Source organism: Taudactylus pleione, unplaced genomic scaffold (genome assembly GCF_031769625.1).
Source record: "Taudactylus pleione unplaced genomic scaffold, aTauple2 ptg000662l, whole genome shotgun sequence".
Taxonomy (NCBI): domain Eukaryota; kingdom Metazoa; phylum Chordata; class Amphibia; order Anura; family Myobatrachidae; genus Taudactylus; species Taudactylus pleione.
In genome coordinates, this window is record NW_028285064.1 from 1,534,064 (window position 1) to 1,551,930 (window position 17,867).

The 17,867-nt window shown below is 46.9% G+C and overlaps 1 protein-coding gene across 2 annotated transcripts; it reads left to right on the forward strand.

The window, feature by feature from the left end:
• The first annotated feature begins 1,789 nt into the window (after positions 1-1,789).
• Positions 1,790-10,636, forward strand: NASP (nuclear autoantigenic sperm protein). Of its 2 annotated transcripts, XM_088455580.1 has the most exons (15): positions 1,791-1,941; positions 4,263-4,310; positions 4,394-4,504; positions 4,890-4,970; positions 5,100-5,206; positions 5,939-6,706; positions 7,015-7,058; positions 7,402-7,478; positions 7,941-8,014; positions 8,439-8,627; positions 8,826-8,989; positions 9,787-9,837; positions 9,916-9,996; positions 10,266-10,388; positions 10,485-10,636. In XM_088455580.1, exons 1-15 carry the CDS (start codon positions 1,898-1,900, stop codon positions 10,533-10,535), a joined length of 2,013 nt encoding a protein of 670 aa, XP_088311706.1. In that variant the 5' UTR covers positions 1,791-1,897; the 3' UTR covers positions 10,536-10,636. The 2 variants fall into 2 exon arrangements, with proteins under 2 accessions (XP_088311707.1, XP_088311706.1); XM_088455581.1 differs by lacking the exon at positions 4,890-4,970 and having other exon boundaries at positions 1,790-1,941.
• The last annotated feature ends 7,231 nt before the right edge of the window (positions 10,637-17,867 follow it).

The window sequence follows — 17,867 nt, forward strand, 5'->3', positions numbered from 1 at the left end:
GGTCTGAATCAGGCCCACAGCTCGGTAAACTGTCACAGATATGACGCATTTTGAAAATCTGTTTGCGGCCAACTCTGAGTAAAGCTCATTATGATTATCCAGAACCACCTGCTTCCTTTTATTTTGCAATAATAATTAGCATAATACATTTATACTAACTACAGATTTACACATAATTGGCAACTATGTAGAGTTGGATGCAATTCTAAAACAGGAGCACAAAATGAGCTTTTCTACACTATGTGCAGGCATGTCACAGCCTGCGATCCAGTACACAACTTTTAAGGCTCTGGCATCTTAGGCCCTCATTCAGAGCCGGACGCTCTGAGCAGAGCGCACGCTCTGAATGAGGGCCGCCCTCCATGAAAATGGAGCGTCCTCCTGGACGCTCGTATAGCTGTGGGCACCACCCACAGCCTATACGAGCGTGCATTTTGATGGCCACGATGGTCGTGACCATCGCGACCATCGAAACTACGAGCCGGAGCCTGCGGTTGAGGTTTTCAACCGCAAGCTCCGGAGTGATTTTGGCTCTATCAGAGCCAAAATCACTCCCACTGACATCACTAGTGATGTCAGTGGGCCGACTTCTGACGGGAGGCGTTCCCACCTTTGCCGTGATTGATAGCGTAAACATTGAGTGCCATCGAAGCTGCGTATAAGCTAAGGGTAGACCTGACCCTGCCGCAGGACTTGAGAGATTCCTGCACGCAGAAAGGCGCCGCTGAAATTAATTTATGCACGCCCTGTAACGGCATGTGAACGCACAGGCATGCCTGCATTCGACTGACCTCCCCTGTCACCACCCACAAACGGCACGTCCTGTCAATCAACATCGGAGGTCTATGCGGTCTCCCTGCGTACTCTGAGCCCTTACCGTACTCAGCAATCTGTTCGCGCACATGAACAATGCGATGCATACGCATGCGCAATCGCAACCATCGGCTCGCACCGTGCATTCTCTCACTTACGTCCCTTGCTTAATCAGGCCCTCAGAGTCGGTCCTCTTACAATTAGGGATGGCCATCGACCATCGATGATTGGTAATCACTTATGGTTTATGGCCGATGTTGAATATTTTTACCATCCATGACTAAGAGCCAATGGTTTTTAACAATCGATGAACGAGAGCTCTCCGTCCTCCCCCGCAGCAAGGGTTGCAAACCATCAATGGTTAACCATAGATGTTTTGTGTGCCATTGATGGTAACCACCGATGGCCATCCCTACTTACCACTGGCCCACCAATTTATTAGCCCCTCCCCTGGTCGACCCCGCCCTCTTTCCTGATTGGCCTGCAGTAGCAATGTCCATGGATGGGTGAAACCATCGATGGTTTCCCTTTTGATTGTTTTATATTAACAATGCAAAGCATTGATGGCACCATGGATGGTGACCCCCATCATCGCTGGTGAGGATTGGTGCTGGGAAACTCTGCCCTAGCCCAGTGAATAGCTAGGGGGCGTGGCCTGGTTTTTGAGGTTACTGTCCCTTTAAATTGTTCTCCTGCTGATTCGCCAAGTACGTTACGTGGTAGCCGCATTCAGCGCACACACACATTACCCGGCCTGCATAGCGCGTAATTCGTGTCACGTGTCCCGTGACACCAGTCAGTGGCCGTAGAGAGGAACACGTGCTCGCCACCTCTGGGCAGTGCACCACGTGACACTGGGGGGGGAGTGATGCCAGACAATAGCGGAGTGGAAGCGCGGGAAAAAGAGAGGAAAGGTCAGAGGTCATCGGAAGCCGAGGGGCGTGCCGGTTGGCTGGGTGGGCGTTCACGACGAGTAGGCGGGTATAAGAGTTGCTCCCGGCGCGGGGGTAATACGAGCTGCTGCCGCCTTCTCTTTCTCTCTAATCATCGCGGACTCCTCATTGTCGTCAGCGGACGGATCAACATGACCGAGGAGACTGTGTCAGTGGTCCCAGCGGAGGCCGGAAGGTAGGAGGCCTGTGTGTATGTGCTGGTCGGTCGCTGTCGCCGCCGCTCTCTTATCGGGCGTGTTCTGCCAGATCGGGGCCGGCGGGGTTTTCGCTGCTTCTGTCCCAGTAACAGGACCGGGGCGCCGGCTGTCATTGGCTGCTGCAGACGAGCCGCCGCCGGCTGCGCTGCTGATTGGCTGCCGCGGCCCTGGGCGCGTGGCGCTTTGTGTCCTGCTGCCGGCGGAGTTGGCGCCAAATCACCTCAGACCTCTAACTGGAGCAGTGCAGTTATATACACCTCTATTATCGTGGCCACCCCAGCAGTGACTGTCAGCTTCCCTATCCTATCCCATGCTGAAATCATGAGAGGCCTTGGTGCTGTCAGTCCCATTATATCCCACACTAACACATGGCTTCAACTGGGGCTGTTATGCCCCCCCCCCCCCCACCTTGCTGTACTGATCTTACACCCCCTAATCCAATCTTATGGGGATGTAATAACCCATACCAGGTGTACAGAGGCAGGCTAGCTGGTGTGGCGCTTGCGTTGTGAGCTGGGTACGCTAAGTGGTTACAGTGTAGGAAGTCACTTTATTGCCTGTGGTAGTTCTGCCTCATGCCTTTATAGTGCCTCCTGCAGCATGACCTTTTTGCCATCTCCCTCTTGCTGCCCATACCTTGTGGTGCCCCCTACAGTGACGTCCTTATCCCAACCATCCAGTCTGCAAACCATTTTGCTGCCCATACATTGTAGTGCCCCTGCAGCATGATATGCCTGCCAGCTACCTCTTGCTGTCCATTCAGTGTAATGCCCCATACAGCATGACATGCCTGCCAGCTACCTCTTGCTGTCCATAACTTGTAGTGCCCCATGCAGCATGACATGCCTGCCAGCTCCCTCTTACTGTCCATACTGTGTAGAGCCCCAGCATGACATGTAGAAAAGCCAATCCTATCACTCAATTCAGTCCACTTGAAGGCAGCAGTACAGCACACTGCCTCCTTGGCTTCAGGTTTAGCAGAGCTGTGGTAATTCCCCTAGCCCTCCTTGCTTGCTCCAGTCTAAAGGCTCATACACACTAGACCAGGGATGGGGAACCTCAGGCCCAGGGGCCGTATAAGGCCCTCAGAAACATTTGGTCTGGCCCTTGGAGCTTTTTCTGCTGGCTAGCAGGGTGCCTAGAATGGCACACTGCAGCTAGAATCTAGGCCGCAGTGCCACCTGGAGCATCCTTGGGATGCTTTAGATGTTCACACTGCTGCCCTTACAGCTCCGCAGAGCATCCTCAGGATGCTCCGGGCATTGCTGTAATCACCGGCAATTGTGGGCCCTGCGTGATGTCACATGGAGGGGCGTAGCCTGCACTGGGCCCGTGAATAATGTTATACATCTCAAAATGGCCCTTGGTGGAAAAAAGGTTCCCCACCCCTGCCCTAGACTGAGCGATATTGATGAAAGATTTCCCTTTGAACTTGCCAGAATGCAGGACAAACTCTATTGGGTGTACACACTAAACAATATCGTTTACGATATTGTTCAGGGATGTGGCAGGATGACATCACTGAACAGGCGCTGTCTGACAATTATCGTCAGATTGGCCTGCATTTTTGCACCACAGCGAACATCATTAATGACCCGCAGGAGCACGCATTGTTCACTTTAATTGTATTTGCCCCTTTAAGCCTCCAGGCTCCCAACAAGTCACTCAGACAGAGCAGTGACTCTGGCTGGCCGCAGGTGCTACTCAGCTGCTCTTTGGCACAGTGACTGTCATTCGCCACATGCAGTTGTTTTTTTCACGGCACAAACCTGGACATCATTCACAGCCTGCCAGGGCAGTGTGTTCTGAGCTGCCTGGTTCAACTTTGCATGCGCACTGTAATCCCGTGATTGGAAGCACTCCCAGGATTCAAATCCTGGGATCCTACTGATCCTGGGATTGCCCTCCCTAATGACATGTCTGCCTCCACCCTCTTGCTGCCTATATAGTGCATGGTGTGATCATAGTTGTGCTTCATATGTTATAAATCATCTATAGATGTCCAAATGTAGTGACTGCTCCTAGGACTCTGCAATTAGCCCTATAGCCTGTGGCTTCAACAGTCAGTCTAAATATACAGACTTGTAAAGTCGGGTAAGACTTCTGTCCATCATTTTTCTCTGGTTGTTTCCTTCCAGAGTCCATAAACTGACCTACAGGTTGGCTGACATGACCAAAAATGGGCCCCTTTCAATGTGCTGTGTATTTAGTGTGCACTCCATTTTGACAGGGACTACTAGTACCAACACTGTACAGATAAAGTAAATAGTTGCCATAAGACTGTCTAAATATTTTTCAGGCTTGAGGAGGTCCCTGAGCCCTCAACATCTACTGAACAAGTTGATGGGTAAGGCATAACCAACCTTTTTATGTTGTGCATGGCAACCACAAAATGTCTCCATGCCCCATCTTTTATCTTCTCTCTTATAGAGGCGATGTGGACACTGAAGCCAAGAAACTTATGGGCGCCGGCAGGAGAAACCTGGTTATGAAGGACATCCGTTCTGCTGTGACCGCGTTCCAGGAAGCCAGCAGCATTCTGTAAGTGCAAAACTTGTTAAGTGGCTGCAACGTAACATAAGTCAGTTGGGTATTTGTGTATGTGTATATATATATTTCTCCCAATTACAAAAAAAATAAAAAGCTTTTATTTTAATGTCACTAGCCAGGACTCCTGCATTCCCCTTACCTGCTCATTTGCTATACTTTGCAGCTGTTTAATACTTCAGTTTTTGAATGTAAAACATGCCTGCTTTCCCAATCCAGCAATTTCTGAGAACCTCAAGAGGATGTGTAGATTTATCTATTGTAATTAAGCTGTTTAGTACTCTTTGGGCAAATGGCTCCACTAAACCATAATCAGTGGAGTGGAGCATATGTCATGCAAGATCATACTTGATGGCTCTAATGAGCTGCTATCTTGCAGTGGTAAGAAGTATGGAGAGACTGCAGATGAGTGTGCAGATGCCTTTTTCTACTATGGGATGGCTCTCCTGGAGCTGGCACGGTAAGCCCAAGCAGTCTATTCTATAGATATTTGAGTGGCTTACTGTTCTCTGTCAATATTTTAAAATTATCCAGTGACCTCTGCAGATATGTCCTTAAGCTAAAGGCTTCATCGCTTGTTTCTTAATAGCATGGAGAATGGTGTTCTGGGTAATGCCTTGGATGGGATTCCAGAGGATGAAGAAGATAGTGAAAAAGAGGAAGACCCCAATATCCCAAGTGCCTCTGACCTGGCTGGTATGTGTTGGAATATGCCTAGGGATTGAATATCTTATAAACACTGACTGTCTTCTTCTGGCTCTAGTGCCCCATGGTTAGGGTAGCTATTCTACAGTTCTAGACTGCCAAGTTTCTACCCTTTCATGTTATGACCAGTTGCCCTTCACTTTAATGAAAACCATTAACTTACTTCACCCAACTACAACTTTGTTTACAATGAAGGTCAAACTCCTAGTCTAGTCCTTTCAAGGCTGCATTCTAATTATCCACCCATGGGAATGTCTAGCAGTTGTGGGCCACAAACACTGAATGGGCTGGCTAGACAAAGTGAGCAACCAAACTAAACTCTATGCTGTAGTTGGCCAGACTATGGCAACGGTGTATATGGACTTAAAGCTAGTGACGCTTGGGTGTACTATAAATTAGCCATGCATAGCACCAGGCATGAAACACTGGATGTAGCATGTTCTGCAACCACTAATTCAATGTTCCACTGGCAGCAGAGACTAACAAGCAAACTCTAAGCTGTACAGTATTTTGATAGTGTAACATTTGGACACATGCACTACTGTGTGCTGAGTAATGAATGCAATGTGGTGGTTTTTGAATGTTAAATGGTCTTGCTATGGCTAGCTCTTCTGTAAAATGTAGAATTGATTCTCCACTAGCTCAAGTCTATACTTGATGAAGCAGATTCATGATCACATGGTTGTCACTAAAATAGAAGAATTTCTTTTCATAAACATCTAGAGAAAGAAAGGGAGCTGTTAAGAGAGCAGGTATATGATGCAATGGCAGAAAAAGAGAAGCCTGGACAAGAACCGGAGAAGGACGGAGAAGCTAAAGAGCCAACGGCTGAAGTAAAAGATGAGAATGGGGCTACAGAAAAAGATGAGAAGTGCTCGGAAGCTTTAGATGCAACAGATGAGAAATGCACAGAGGAAAAATGTGACAAAGTCTCTGAAAAGGATGAAAAAGGGGCAGAAGAAAAGGATGAAAAAGGGGCAGAAGAAAAGGATGACAAAGGGGCAGAAGAAAAAGATAAAGGTGCTGAAAATGATAAGGTTACAGATGAAAATGATAAGGGTATAGAAAAAGATAAGAAAAGTAAAGAAGAAAAAGATGCAAAAACTGAGGAAAAAGATGTTGAAATGGAGTGTGATAAACCCTCTGAGGCTCCAGAAAGCACAAGCGCAGAGAAAGCTGGGGAAACTCCTGAAAACAAGACCGACAAGGAGGCTGAAAAAGATGCTGAGAAAACTGAAGCCTCCAGTGAGGCTGTGGGTGAAGTGAAGGAAGCGGTTGCAGCTGTAGATGAGTCTAAAGATTCAAAAGAACAGTCAGAAGAGATGGAAGCAGACTCTACCCAGGACACTGAAGAAAAACCAGAAGACAAATCTGAGGATACAAAGGATGTGTCTGAGCCTCCAGCCAAGAGTGAAGAAGCTGCTCCAAAAGAGGAATCTGCTGATGACGAGCAAGAGGCTGAAGGTGATGAAGCAATGGAGGGTGAAGAAGGTAACCAGTCCAATGTTATGTATTTGGGTGTCATGAGGTGCTGATGAATTTCTTCTTCCTATTTCACATGAATACATAATGTTTGCCTGCAAAGCCCTAAGCTACAGTCAAACTGATCTGGCAGCAATGGTCTGGAGTGTTCCTGCACCTGAGTCTGAAACAACCAGTCTTTCTACCCAATATGGTGTTGGTGGCACAACGGTTCTCTCAGAATAGTAGGGAATTAGCCTGACCTACATGCAAGTAACATTTTGTTGGAGCAGTCTTTCACTTGGAAGCTAAAGATGAGGAATTCTTTTATCTTGTAGAGGATGGAGCTGACTCTGAAGGGAACGAAGGAACAGAAGAGAAGGTGAGCTTGTATGAATCGTCCATGGCGTTTGGTCAACCAGTGACTACTGCATTGCTTGCTCTGTCAGGATACTGGCCAGTCTGAAATATTCAGTACTTCTAACAAAGGAAGTATCTGCTCACTGATGTCTGTGCATACAAGTGGTGATTGAGGTGCTGGGCATCCCACTGCTTTTAGTTATACTGTAAAGCTGCTGAACTTCAAATAGTATTACTTGGAACCTTAAAGAATCCAGACCGTGTACAGCCTCTTGATCAAAGTAACACTTTCACAGAATGTGAACTTCATAGTGCATTTCACATACTTTGTATACAATCTCCTGACCAATGCTATTCCCTTTCAGGAGAGTGAAGAGGATGATGTTGGTAACCTGCAGCTGGCCTGGGAGATGCTGGATCTCTCAAAGATAATATTCAAAAGGTATGTTCTTGGTAAATGGAATGTGCCTTAAGCAGCACAGCATCTTGTATTACAACAGATGAAGGCCCACAGGCTGGCTGATCCTAGTCTGATGGCTTTCAGCAGCTGACCTTGCTCTAGACTGATGCACAATATAGATGCTAAACATAAAAAAAAAATAAAGTACTAATATAATGGTAAATGATTAAAGAAGCCATTATAGGGGTCCATAGCAGGGTAACATTCTAGAATTCATAACTAGGTGGCCCAATTACAACAAGGTCTAGCAATAGATGGGTATCCTACAAGTGAGTGTTCATAGTTTGTCAGAAATACCAGATTTGCTGACAGATCTCTTGTAAGCAGATGTATGCTAGCCAGCAGAAAACCTTGCTATACCACCCTTTAGATGTAGCGGACTGGTTTAAATGCTTGTAGATGGTGAAAAGTGCAGTGCTCTAGTTACTATTTACATATTTGCAGGCAACAGGACAAGGCATCGCAGTTGAAGGCTGCTCAAGCACATCTAAAACTGGGAGAAGTTAGCGTTGAGTCGGGTAAGTCATCGAACTGGGGTTAACTTGCTGAAACGTCTAGAATGATTGCTATAGGCAACACTTTAAATGTTTCTAAACTCTTAGGTGATATGGAAACTAACCAGTTAAGGGCCCTAACTTGTGCTTGGGTGTCTACAGTACATGCATTACTGTCTTGTGGTGCATTCATGACTAATTCTAAGGATCCTCCAGGGGCTCTGTCAAACCATAACTGTTTAGGGATCATGAAGACCAAGCTTGAGAAACACTGATATAGTACATTATATAAAATGCTCAAATGTATTTGGAGGCAACAGTCAGTAAATCTGCATATCATTGTGTAGTTCAATTCCTCTATACAGTAAGCCTCATGCTATACCCAAACTAGCACATCCGCTTTGTTCAAGAAGCAGTTTATGGTGTTAACCTGTTGTATATTCTACAGAGAACTATAGCCAAGCAGTGGAAGACTTTCTTGCATGTCTGACTATCCAGAAGGAGCACATGGAGGAACATGACAGACTGCTTGCAGAAACTCACTACCAGCTCGCCCTGGCCTATCAGTATAACGGCAAGCATGAGGAGGCAGTATCTCACTTCACACAGTCGGTTGAAGTAATCGAGAAGAAAATGGGTAAGCGGACTGTTTGCATTACTAAGGCTGATCCTAAGAACTAGTTGGGATATGCTGACCCTTTCTGCTAGAGGGTGTTGCTCAACTGTGTAATTGCATACATGGCACTTTCCTCTACACAAGTGTAAACCTGCCTCCTAAAGGAGTAACTGGCCATGCCTTAATTTTGTAAGGTGACCCTTGTTCTCTATTTTGCAGCTGTTCTGACAGAGCAGTTGAAGTCTACAGGGTCTCCTGATGAACTTCAAAAGGAAATGGAAGAATTAAAGGGGCTCCTTCCAGATATCAAGGAGAAGATTGAAGACTCAAAAGAAGCACAGAAAACTGCAGATGTGACAGATAAAGCACTTAAAGAAACCCTGGTAGGTAAAATCCACTATCCCATAGCCCACAGGCTCTCAAACTCAGACCTGGAAAAACATGCACTGCTGGGGTTCTGAAGGCTCACAGAATCAAGTGAGGTATTGGCTCCACCTGTGCATCTTTTAGAATCTCAGCAAGTAATGAATGCACCTGTTGGGTGACCTGCAAAACATGATCTGTGGGGGTCCTGAGGACAGAGTTTGAGAACCACTGTCATAGCCCAATGCCAGCAGGGGGTAACCTTACTTAATAACCTTAAAAGAACTCTCCTGTGTTTGAACCGGGGATGTAGTTACTACAATCCCGGCAGGGAATTTAACATGGGTGTCGAAATGCCGATGCTGGGACCCTGACAGGATGCCGGACCAATTGCCCAGAGGTAAGTGGCGATGTAGATGGGGGTGATTGGGTTAGGCCTCCCCCTGGGGAGGGTTGGTCTAGGGGAAGGGGGGGTTGGGTTTAGGCACTAGCGGGAGGTTAGGGACCCCCAGGAGGGTTAGTGCCTAAATCCATCTATCCCAGGGGGTCCCTAACCACCACCCTAGTGCCTAACCCTCCCTAAACCTAATGGAGGTTAGGCATCCCTAAAGGAGGGTTAGGGGGCAGAGGAGGGTTGCCTCCGCTGTTGGGATTTCCTCCCCTCCGTGCTAGCACCGCCAGCATTTCAATCCAATTCCGTTAGTCCATGAACAGAAGAAAATTGAGTTAATGGTTCTAAGCTAGTCCTTCTGTTCAGTATATTGCTGCATTTCCTTTTAATCACTGATAGATTTATTTTTTTTCTCCCCCTTGACAGGCTGGAGGCTCTTCAGCGTTTCCCAAAGAAAATGGAGGCACTTCAACATCTGTAAGTTTCATTCTTGGTATAGTTAGTACTTGTGGTCTTACAAAATAGCATTAAATAAACCTTTTTTGTCTTGAACAGGCACCAGTTGAGCAGAGTCCAGACTGTACTGTACCCGTCACAAACTGTGTATCTGACATCTCTCATCTTGTGAGGAAAAAGGTAAAACCATGGTCTGGCTGAGTCTGTTCTGTCACTAATCGATAATGGTGTAATTGGTCCCCCCCTAATGATGACATGGAATATTCCCATAGGAAACCTGCATGTGTTCTAAATTAGTGATTTGAATTACTAGAAATCCAGAAGCTAAACTTAAAGCACTTAAAGCTCTTGCAGTCTTTATTGTAAAATTGATGTCTTGGACCATAGTAGAACAGGGCAGAGCAACTCCAATGTTCAGCCCTAATTGGCATTACATTTTTAACTTGCAGCGAAAACCTGAAGAGAGTCCAGTGAAAGAGGCAAAGAAATCAAAGTCTGAGCCTGTAGAAAATGGAGCTTCAACTGGGGATGCAGTGGTTCCCACAAATGAGGAGGCAGAGAAGGAGGAACAGGTAGGCTACACAAGGATTGCAATCACCTCATCTAATAAGGTGTTGTCTAGGTATGGAGTTGCATATTGTAATCTGGCTTAATTTTCCCACCCACAGGAAGAGAAGCCGACACCAATGGAGACTGCAGCAGTGGAGAGTACTGCATGATACATCTCAAAGGGACTTTTGTATATAAATGTATTTTTTTTTTTTTTCCACTTTTGGTTCAAAGCATCTTTTTGTAAAACAAATAAAGAATAAAAAAGGCAGTTATTGGTCATGTTTAAACTTGGAGCAGTGGTTGTTACTGGGTCCATGTCTTAGTGTTCATTGATGTTTGCAGGTATGGCTTATGACAGTGGTAGCCTGGTGCATAAACATCACTGAGGGGCAAGTCCTCAAATATAAAGGAGGTTAAATAGACTGTAGAATAGGGGTTGGCCCCCAGCTGTTTAACTACACCCCAGTATGCCCTGCCACAATTCTGCTATGTGGCAATTTTGCAAGGCATGCTGGAATGTGTAGTTAACAGCTGGAGGGCCACATGTTGCCTACCCCTGCTATAGAATCACATCAAGGATTTGTCTGTAAAGCAGTGGCCACTTGCTGTTAATGCAGCTCTGCCCATAGTCTGATGGAGCAGTTTGCATAAGACTTGTGGTGCATACATGCAACTATTTTTTTTTAATCGATAAGGGAAGGAAAGTTTTACGATTTTTGTTAAGTTGGACAGTCTGAAATGGATGATTAACTACAAATGGGAGCGCACGTGAACTATTAGCATTCATTGTAACTCAGTGTTTAATGTTCTCATTAAATGGTTCAAAAAATCGTTACATGTGTATGCACCTGTAGTCATTTAGATGCAAAAAGCTGAGATCTGCAGAGAAGTATCGCTGATCTCTGGAATTGAATATGGAGATGTGTTTCCACCACACAAAAAGCAAACGCCTTTACTTCCAGGCAATGTAATAGGTGAAATACAGGTGCACAACTCCAAATTAACTGATTATAAATACATTTTGCAGTAAATACAGTAGAGGTTTTTGGCATAATCTTGGCCAAGTTTATGGGCCTGCCCACCATATCCGGGTAACCTCTTGTCGGGAAGGTCCCTAACGTACTAGGGCTCAAATCCAGAGCGCAGGACACCCCCCAAACAAGCCCAGCTAAACCACCCCAAGGCACCGCTCTAATAAGAAAAGTGGTGTTAAGAGCAGCCGTTGGCCTAGTATGTTAGGGACCTGCCCGACAAGAGGTTACCTGGATATGGTGGGCAGGCCCACAAACTTGGCCAAGATTATGCCAAAAACCTCTACTGTATTTACTGCAAAATGTATTTATAATCAGTTAATTTGGAGTTGTGCACCTGTATTTCTTCTTGGTGTATAGATCAATGGTCTCCACAGGTAGCACTTCCAATTATATATATATATATATATATATATCTCCAGATTGTGCAGTCTGAGATCCATTTTCTTTGTAATGTAATAGGTGAACAAGATTCACCTCTGAATAGCAGGGGAAAAGTGCAAAATTATTTTGGGGTGCGCAAGTGGGGAAACCACTTAGAACCCTTGGGACAGCCCCCCACTAAAAGGACAACTGTCAAAACCCTGAATTTTTTTTTTTAACCCCCAAAATAGTAGGGACAAGCATAAACTAGTGAAATAGACTTTAGGGGTCTGCAAGGATGGGTCAGGTGTTTCACTTTAAAATACACTAGCACCCATTTCAGGGTCCACAGGGAGACCTTGGGGTATAGGTGATGGGTCTGGAACCCAGGCACCAGTTAAAAGCTTTCAGCTCCCAGGATGCACTGGTCCACTCTCCCTATACCCCCTGAGCCAGAGGCACTTCAGTTTCACTGGTGCCCTGTCAGTCACAATTATGCATGGGGCTGCTTAAGCAGCCCTTCAGCTTATCTTTATGATTTTAGTTCATTGCTCTTCAACTAGAGCATACAGCAGCAGACTGTCAGTCACCCCTCCGCTGTCACGATGCCAGTACTCATCTGGGGATCTTGACAGGCCTTCCGGGGTCATCGCTAGCCAAGGCCCCTGGGAGAACAGATTGCATTGGGACAGGTAGTCACCGCTCGCGGTAAGGCAGTCAATACCTCTGGTCCCCCCCCCATATTACAGCAGCCTCTCAGGGCACCTTTCCTCCAAGATCTTGCGTCTGTGCTGTTCTCCTGGGTCACACCCCCTCTGAGGTCTCCAGTGACCATTTTCTTCATGATGCAGTTGTCCTACACACCTCTCCCTTGGGTTAGTGTATGTGGCATTATAGCCTACCAGACACTGTAATTGATTGTAGTGCCTATTTGCAGTACAAGTTCTGCATTGTATGTGACTTATGCTAGCACTTTTTTTAATCTTCTCCCTGTCAGCATATCTATACCTTTCCTCTAGCTCTACCCTAATACAGGTGTTAGGTGGTGCTTTCACCTCACATATATAAGTATTTCTACCTCGGGGTCTGCGTCTGACCTTGGGGGTTATAGGTGATGCTGAGTCATCTAGGCACCTTATGCAGTACATTATTCTCCCTGGATAATAGGGGTGCAAGTCCAGTGTCCTGGGGGTTTAACACTGGCCAGGGGAGGCAGCCTTCCCTGTCTAACAGCTGGCTGTACAGCATGCCTTTCCACTGCAGTCTGGCTTTGCAGGGGCAGCTCTTCCTCCAGATCCACATCCTCAGGTCTCTGGCAGCCATTTTCTCCTGGCTGAGTTGCAGATCTCAGAGCCTGGGTCCCCCTATGTACCACTTCTCCAACGTGGTTAGTGTATGTAGCACTATAGCCTACCAGACACTGAGTCTGTAGTTGAATAGTAGTGCCATTTGTGCAGATGTATTTCTCTGCATTGTATCACTTTATGCTAGCACTGTCTGAGTTTCTCTCTTCAGTGTTGTCAGGGTGCAGATTTCTCCTTGGTTTATTCTTATGTGGTGGGTCACATAGTGTACTTAATATCCTTTCCAACCATGTTGGAGTGAGGATGATATGCCCAGTTTGGCTCCTGTCATGCAAGAAATGTGCAGCAGTGTTGGGTGAGGGAGACTTGGTACTGGAAGGGTTATGTCTGAAGTGCTATGACTCTCTAGGTCCCTCTACTGTCTCAGCCACCGTGCAGGAGCCCCCTTCGGTGTGCTTTGCACAAGCATTAACTGTCATTGTGGGATGCTTAACAGACCCTCCTGTGCTTCCCGTGCTGGGGTTCCCATTGCAGCAGGTTATGCCCTCTCAGAGCCTTTCATCCAGCTGCACACATGCAGGTTGCATCTAATCCTCCTTGGGTTAATACGCTTTCCACTACAGTGCAGAATCTTACGGATGTGTGGCAGGGGGATGCACCCCAGATTAGACCAGCTAAAAGAGTTTTGCTGTTATCTCAGTCTCATCAATATGATGACATGTCATCTGATGGGGTGCTCCTGAATGACTAGAGATGGAGTCTAAGATTTATATCCCAGGTCTGATACAAGCTGTCCGTGCAGCCTTGGTCATGGAGGGCGAACCTCCAGCGCCTAAGTCCAAACATGTCTATTTCAAGGACGTAATTGTGACTGCCGCCATATTTCCTTTATCTGATCAGCTGGTTGACCACCCTGGCTTATGCTTATCCTTTTGCTGATGCTATTTTAACAAAATAGCAAACTTCACCAGTGGTGGATTCTCATGAGATGCGCTTGGTTAAAAGTGCGACCCTACCTATTCCTTCCATGTCGTCCTTTAAAGGATATTACGGATAGGAAGGTGGATGTTTGCCTGAAATCCTATTACTCCCTTTCAGGTGCTGTGTGCAGACCAGCCATGGCTGGGTATCTAGAGCTATGAAATGTTGGGCAAACACCCTTGAAGGGTCCTTGGCCTCGGATGCTACCAGAGAGCAGTTGAATCTAGTGGGCAACCTCTGATATCCAATGCAGCCTCATTAATATAGGTAGATGAATATCAGTCTATTGAATGCTAGGATTTCCATTTGTGGCTCCGCTCTTGGAGGGCAGATGTGGACTCCTAAGGGCTTAGTGTTTAACTTATAACTGTAATGTTTTTTGTTTGGCCCTGATTTGGATAAAATTTGTGGATACGTTGGTCAGCAGCTAAGCCTGACAACAAACCCTCAGCCTGACGGGACGGGCCTCCCCTTGGGGATCCCAGGGTGGGAGGCTGACTTCTAAAGTTCACCCAATACTGGTGGCGGACTACCACAGACACCTGGATAAGAGAAGTGGTCTCACACGGATATGCCCTCTCCTGCAGAAGACCTCCCAATCAGTTTTTCGGCACAGGCCTTCTATCGGACAAGGCCTTACAAATCCAGAAGGACATACAATCCTTGCTTCAGGCAGGCGTCATTGTACTGGTCCCATTGCCCCAAAGGGGAACGGGTTATTACAATCTTTTCTGGTTCAGAAACCAAACAGCCTATCCTCAATCTCAAGTCCCTGAACAAATTCCTTAGGGTACCTCTGTTCAGGATGGAAACCCTATGCTCGATTATACTGGCTATGGAACTTGGGGAGTTTATGGTGTCAGTGGATATTCAGGATACATACCTACATATTCCAATTGCTTCGGCTCACCAGCAGTTTCTCAGGTTTGCTGTACTGCAACAACAATTCCAGTTTTGGGCTCTACTGCACCTCTGGGTGTTTACCAAAATGATGGCAGTAATGGCAGCTCATCTGCGGCTGCAGGGAGTTCGCCTGTTACCATACCTGGACGACCTCTTACAGTTGGCAGGGTCTCCAGAGGTATTTCAACACCACCTACAGCTGACCATATCTGTTACAGATGCATAGGTGGTTGATCAATTGGAAGAAGTCTTCCCTGATCCCTTCTCAAAGGATGCTCCTTCTGGGAGCTCTGTTGGATTCACAACAGCAGAGGATTTTTCTGACTGGAAAAGATCTCCACTATGCAGATGCCTCCACTGTCTCTGAGTATTCATTCACTCAGCGATGCAGTTGTTGGGCTCCATGATGTCTATTTTCGACATGGTGGAATATGCCCAGTTTCATTCCTGGCTTCTACAGAAACTAATTCTCTCCAGTTGGGACGGATTACCCCTTTGGATAAAGGACATACGATGGTGCTCTCTCCGGAGGTGCGTCTGTCTTTTGCTTGGTGGCTGCACATGGGCCACCTCACCAGAGGGTGCCCCCTTTTGCATTCTGGACTGGGTCCTCCTGACAGCAGATGCCAGTCTCCGGAGTTGGGGTGCAGTGACAGGTCCACAATCCTTTCAAGGATGGTAGACAGCAGAAAGTCTGTCCTACCAATCAACCTATTGGAACTTCGGGTGGTCTTCAGGGCCCTGCAACAAGCCAGACTCGTACTTCACGGAAGGAGGAACTCTAAGTCAGGTGGCAATGACAGAGGTGTCACGCATTCTGACATGGCTAGAAGGTCATCTTCCAGCCATATCGGCAGTGTTCATTCCAGGAGTTCTCAATTGGGAAGCTGACTTCCTCAGCCGTCACGACGTGCATCTCGGGGAAATGGTCTCTTCACAAAGATGTGTTTTCAGCTCCTAGGGGACAGGTGGGGCCTTCCGAACGTAATCACAAACTGCCAGTGTACGGGTCCTGGACTTGAGCCGCCAAGGCTCTCTTGGTAGATGCTCTGTCAGTCAAGTGGACCTTCCAGTTTGCATAGCTGTTTCCTCCAATCTCCCTTCCTCGAGTACTTCAGAAGTTCAAACAAGGAGGACGCTGGTGGCTCCAGCGTGGCCCAGACGTCACGGGTAGTTAGATCAGCAGAGTCTCGCTGTAGACACTCCAGTGTTGCCTCAACGCCCGGACCTGTTGTCTCAAGGTCCTTGCCTTTACCCGGACCTGGGTCGTCTGTCTTTGACGGCGTGGCTCTTGAGACATCGCTCCTAATGTCCAAGGGTTTTTATGGCTCTGTGGTTAACAGAGTGCGTAAACCATTCTCTGCGAGGTGGCACACCTACTTTCAATGTTGTCATTCCAAAGGTTACGACCCCCAGGTATTTTGGATATCCAGAGTTTTGGCTTTCCTGCAGGCAGGTTTGGATCTTGGTCTCTGCCTTGCCTCACTGAAGGTGCATGTGTCTGCTCTTTCAGTGTGGTTCCAGCGACTGATTGCTCCTCTTCCCGATCCGCACTTTCCTACAGGGTGTCCTTCGCATTCAGCCTCCCTTTGTCCCTCCTGTGGTGTCTTGGGATTTGGCTGTTGTCCTTAGGGCCCTTCATTTGAACCCCTGGACTCAGTGGATCTCAAATGGCTTACAGCTAAGACTGTTTGTTTGTTTTTCTTTTGGCTATTGCTTCTGCCAGAAGAGTGTCAGACATGGGGGCTCTCTTGCCGTTCCCCATTCCTTATCTTTCACCAGGACAGAGCGGTGCTTCAGATTTGCTCTGGGTTCCTTCCTAAGGTGGTTTCTAGTTTCCACAAATGAGGAAATTATTGTACCGGCCTTTGATTCTCCAGACCTCTCGGTGGGTGAGGCCTCATTGGATGTGGTACGTGCCCTCAGGATTTATGTGGACCGTACCAGTTCCCTTCGGAAGTCAGACTCCTTGTTTGTCCTCTACGGCTTTCACAAGACGGGATGGCCGGCCAATAAACAAACTTTGGCTAGATGGCTTCGCATGGCTATCTCTGAGGCGTATATTCATGAGGGCCTGCCAGTGCCGCCCTCTGTTACTGCTCATTCTACTCTGTCTATGGGTCCTTTTGTGGGCAGCTTGCCGTGGCCCCTCAGCTTTGTACGGCGGCCACGTGGTCTTCTGTCCAGACCTTTTCTGAGGTATTATGCATTCGATACCTTTGCCTTTCAGGATGCTTCCTTCGGGCGGTGGTAATCCTCTCTGCACAGGAGCATCCCAACCCTTAAAGGTACTGCTTTGGGACATCCCCAAGGTCGCCCTGTGGACCCTGAAGTAGGAAATGAGACAGATAACGGTAAGTTCTTACCATATCTTTCTACGAAGTCTACAGGGCACCCACGCTGACGCACTTGTAAGTTGGGCTTCGCTCTGGTCACCTGTTTTCCATCTCCTGTGAGAGAATGTGATTCTTGAGTGTTCCAGACTTTCTTCGCTCTTTTATCCTCTGGCCTGCTACAAAACTGAGGTGCCTCTGACCCGGGGGTGAGGTATAGAGGGAGACCCAAGTGCATCCTGGGAGAAAAATTAACTGCGTAAGGTGCCCGGATGACTTAGCGTCACCCTGTGGACTTTGTATAAAGAGAGATAACAAAGGTAAGTTCTTAAACATCACAAATAATGAGATATGGTGTCACATACTGTTGTGTACAAAGAAGTAAAAAACAGACTACGCTATAAGGACCACCTATACTATAGTGTGATCTAAAACAAAAAACCTATGGGTTGTATGTGAGAAATAAGAATAAAATGCTGCTATCAGAACAACAGTGGTCACCTGGTACCGATCAAAAAAAGAAAAAGGTGATTGCGTAATGGGTAAACTGGTGTTATGTGCTTGTTGGTGGGTGGACAGTACAT

Bases quoted from the DNA above. Each gene is read 5' to 3' on its own strand.
- NASP (XM_088455580.1), top strand. From the start codon at position 1,898: ATGACCGAGGAGACTGTGTCAGTGGTCCCAGCGGAGGCCGGAAG. The intron at 4,971-5,099 runs GTAAGCCCAAGC...GTTTCTTAATAG, and splicing joins GCTCTCCTGGAGCTGGCACG to CATGGAGAATGGTGTTCTGG. The intron at 8,015-8,438 runs GTAAGTCATCGA...TATATTCTACAG, and splicing joins AGAAGTTAGCGTTGAGTCGG to AGAACTATAGCCAAGCAGTG.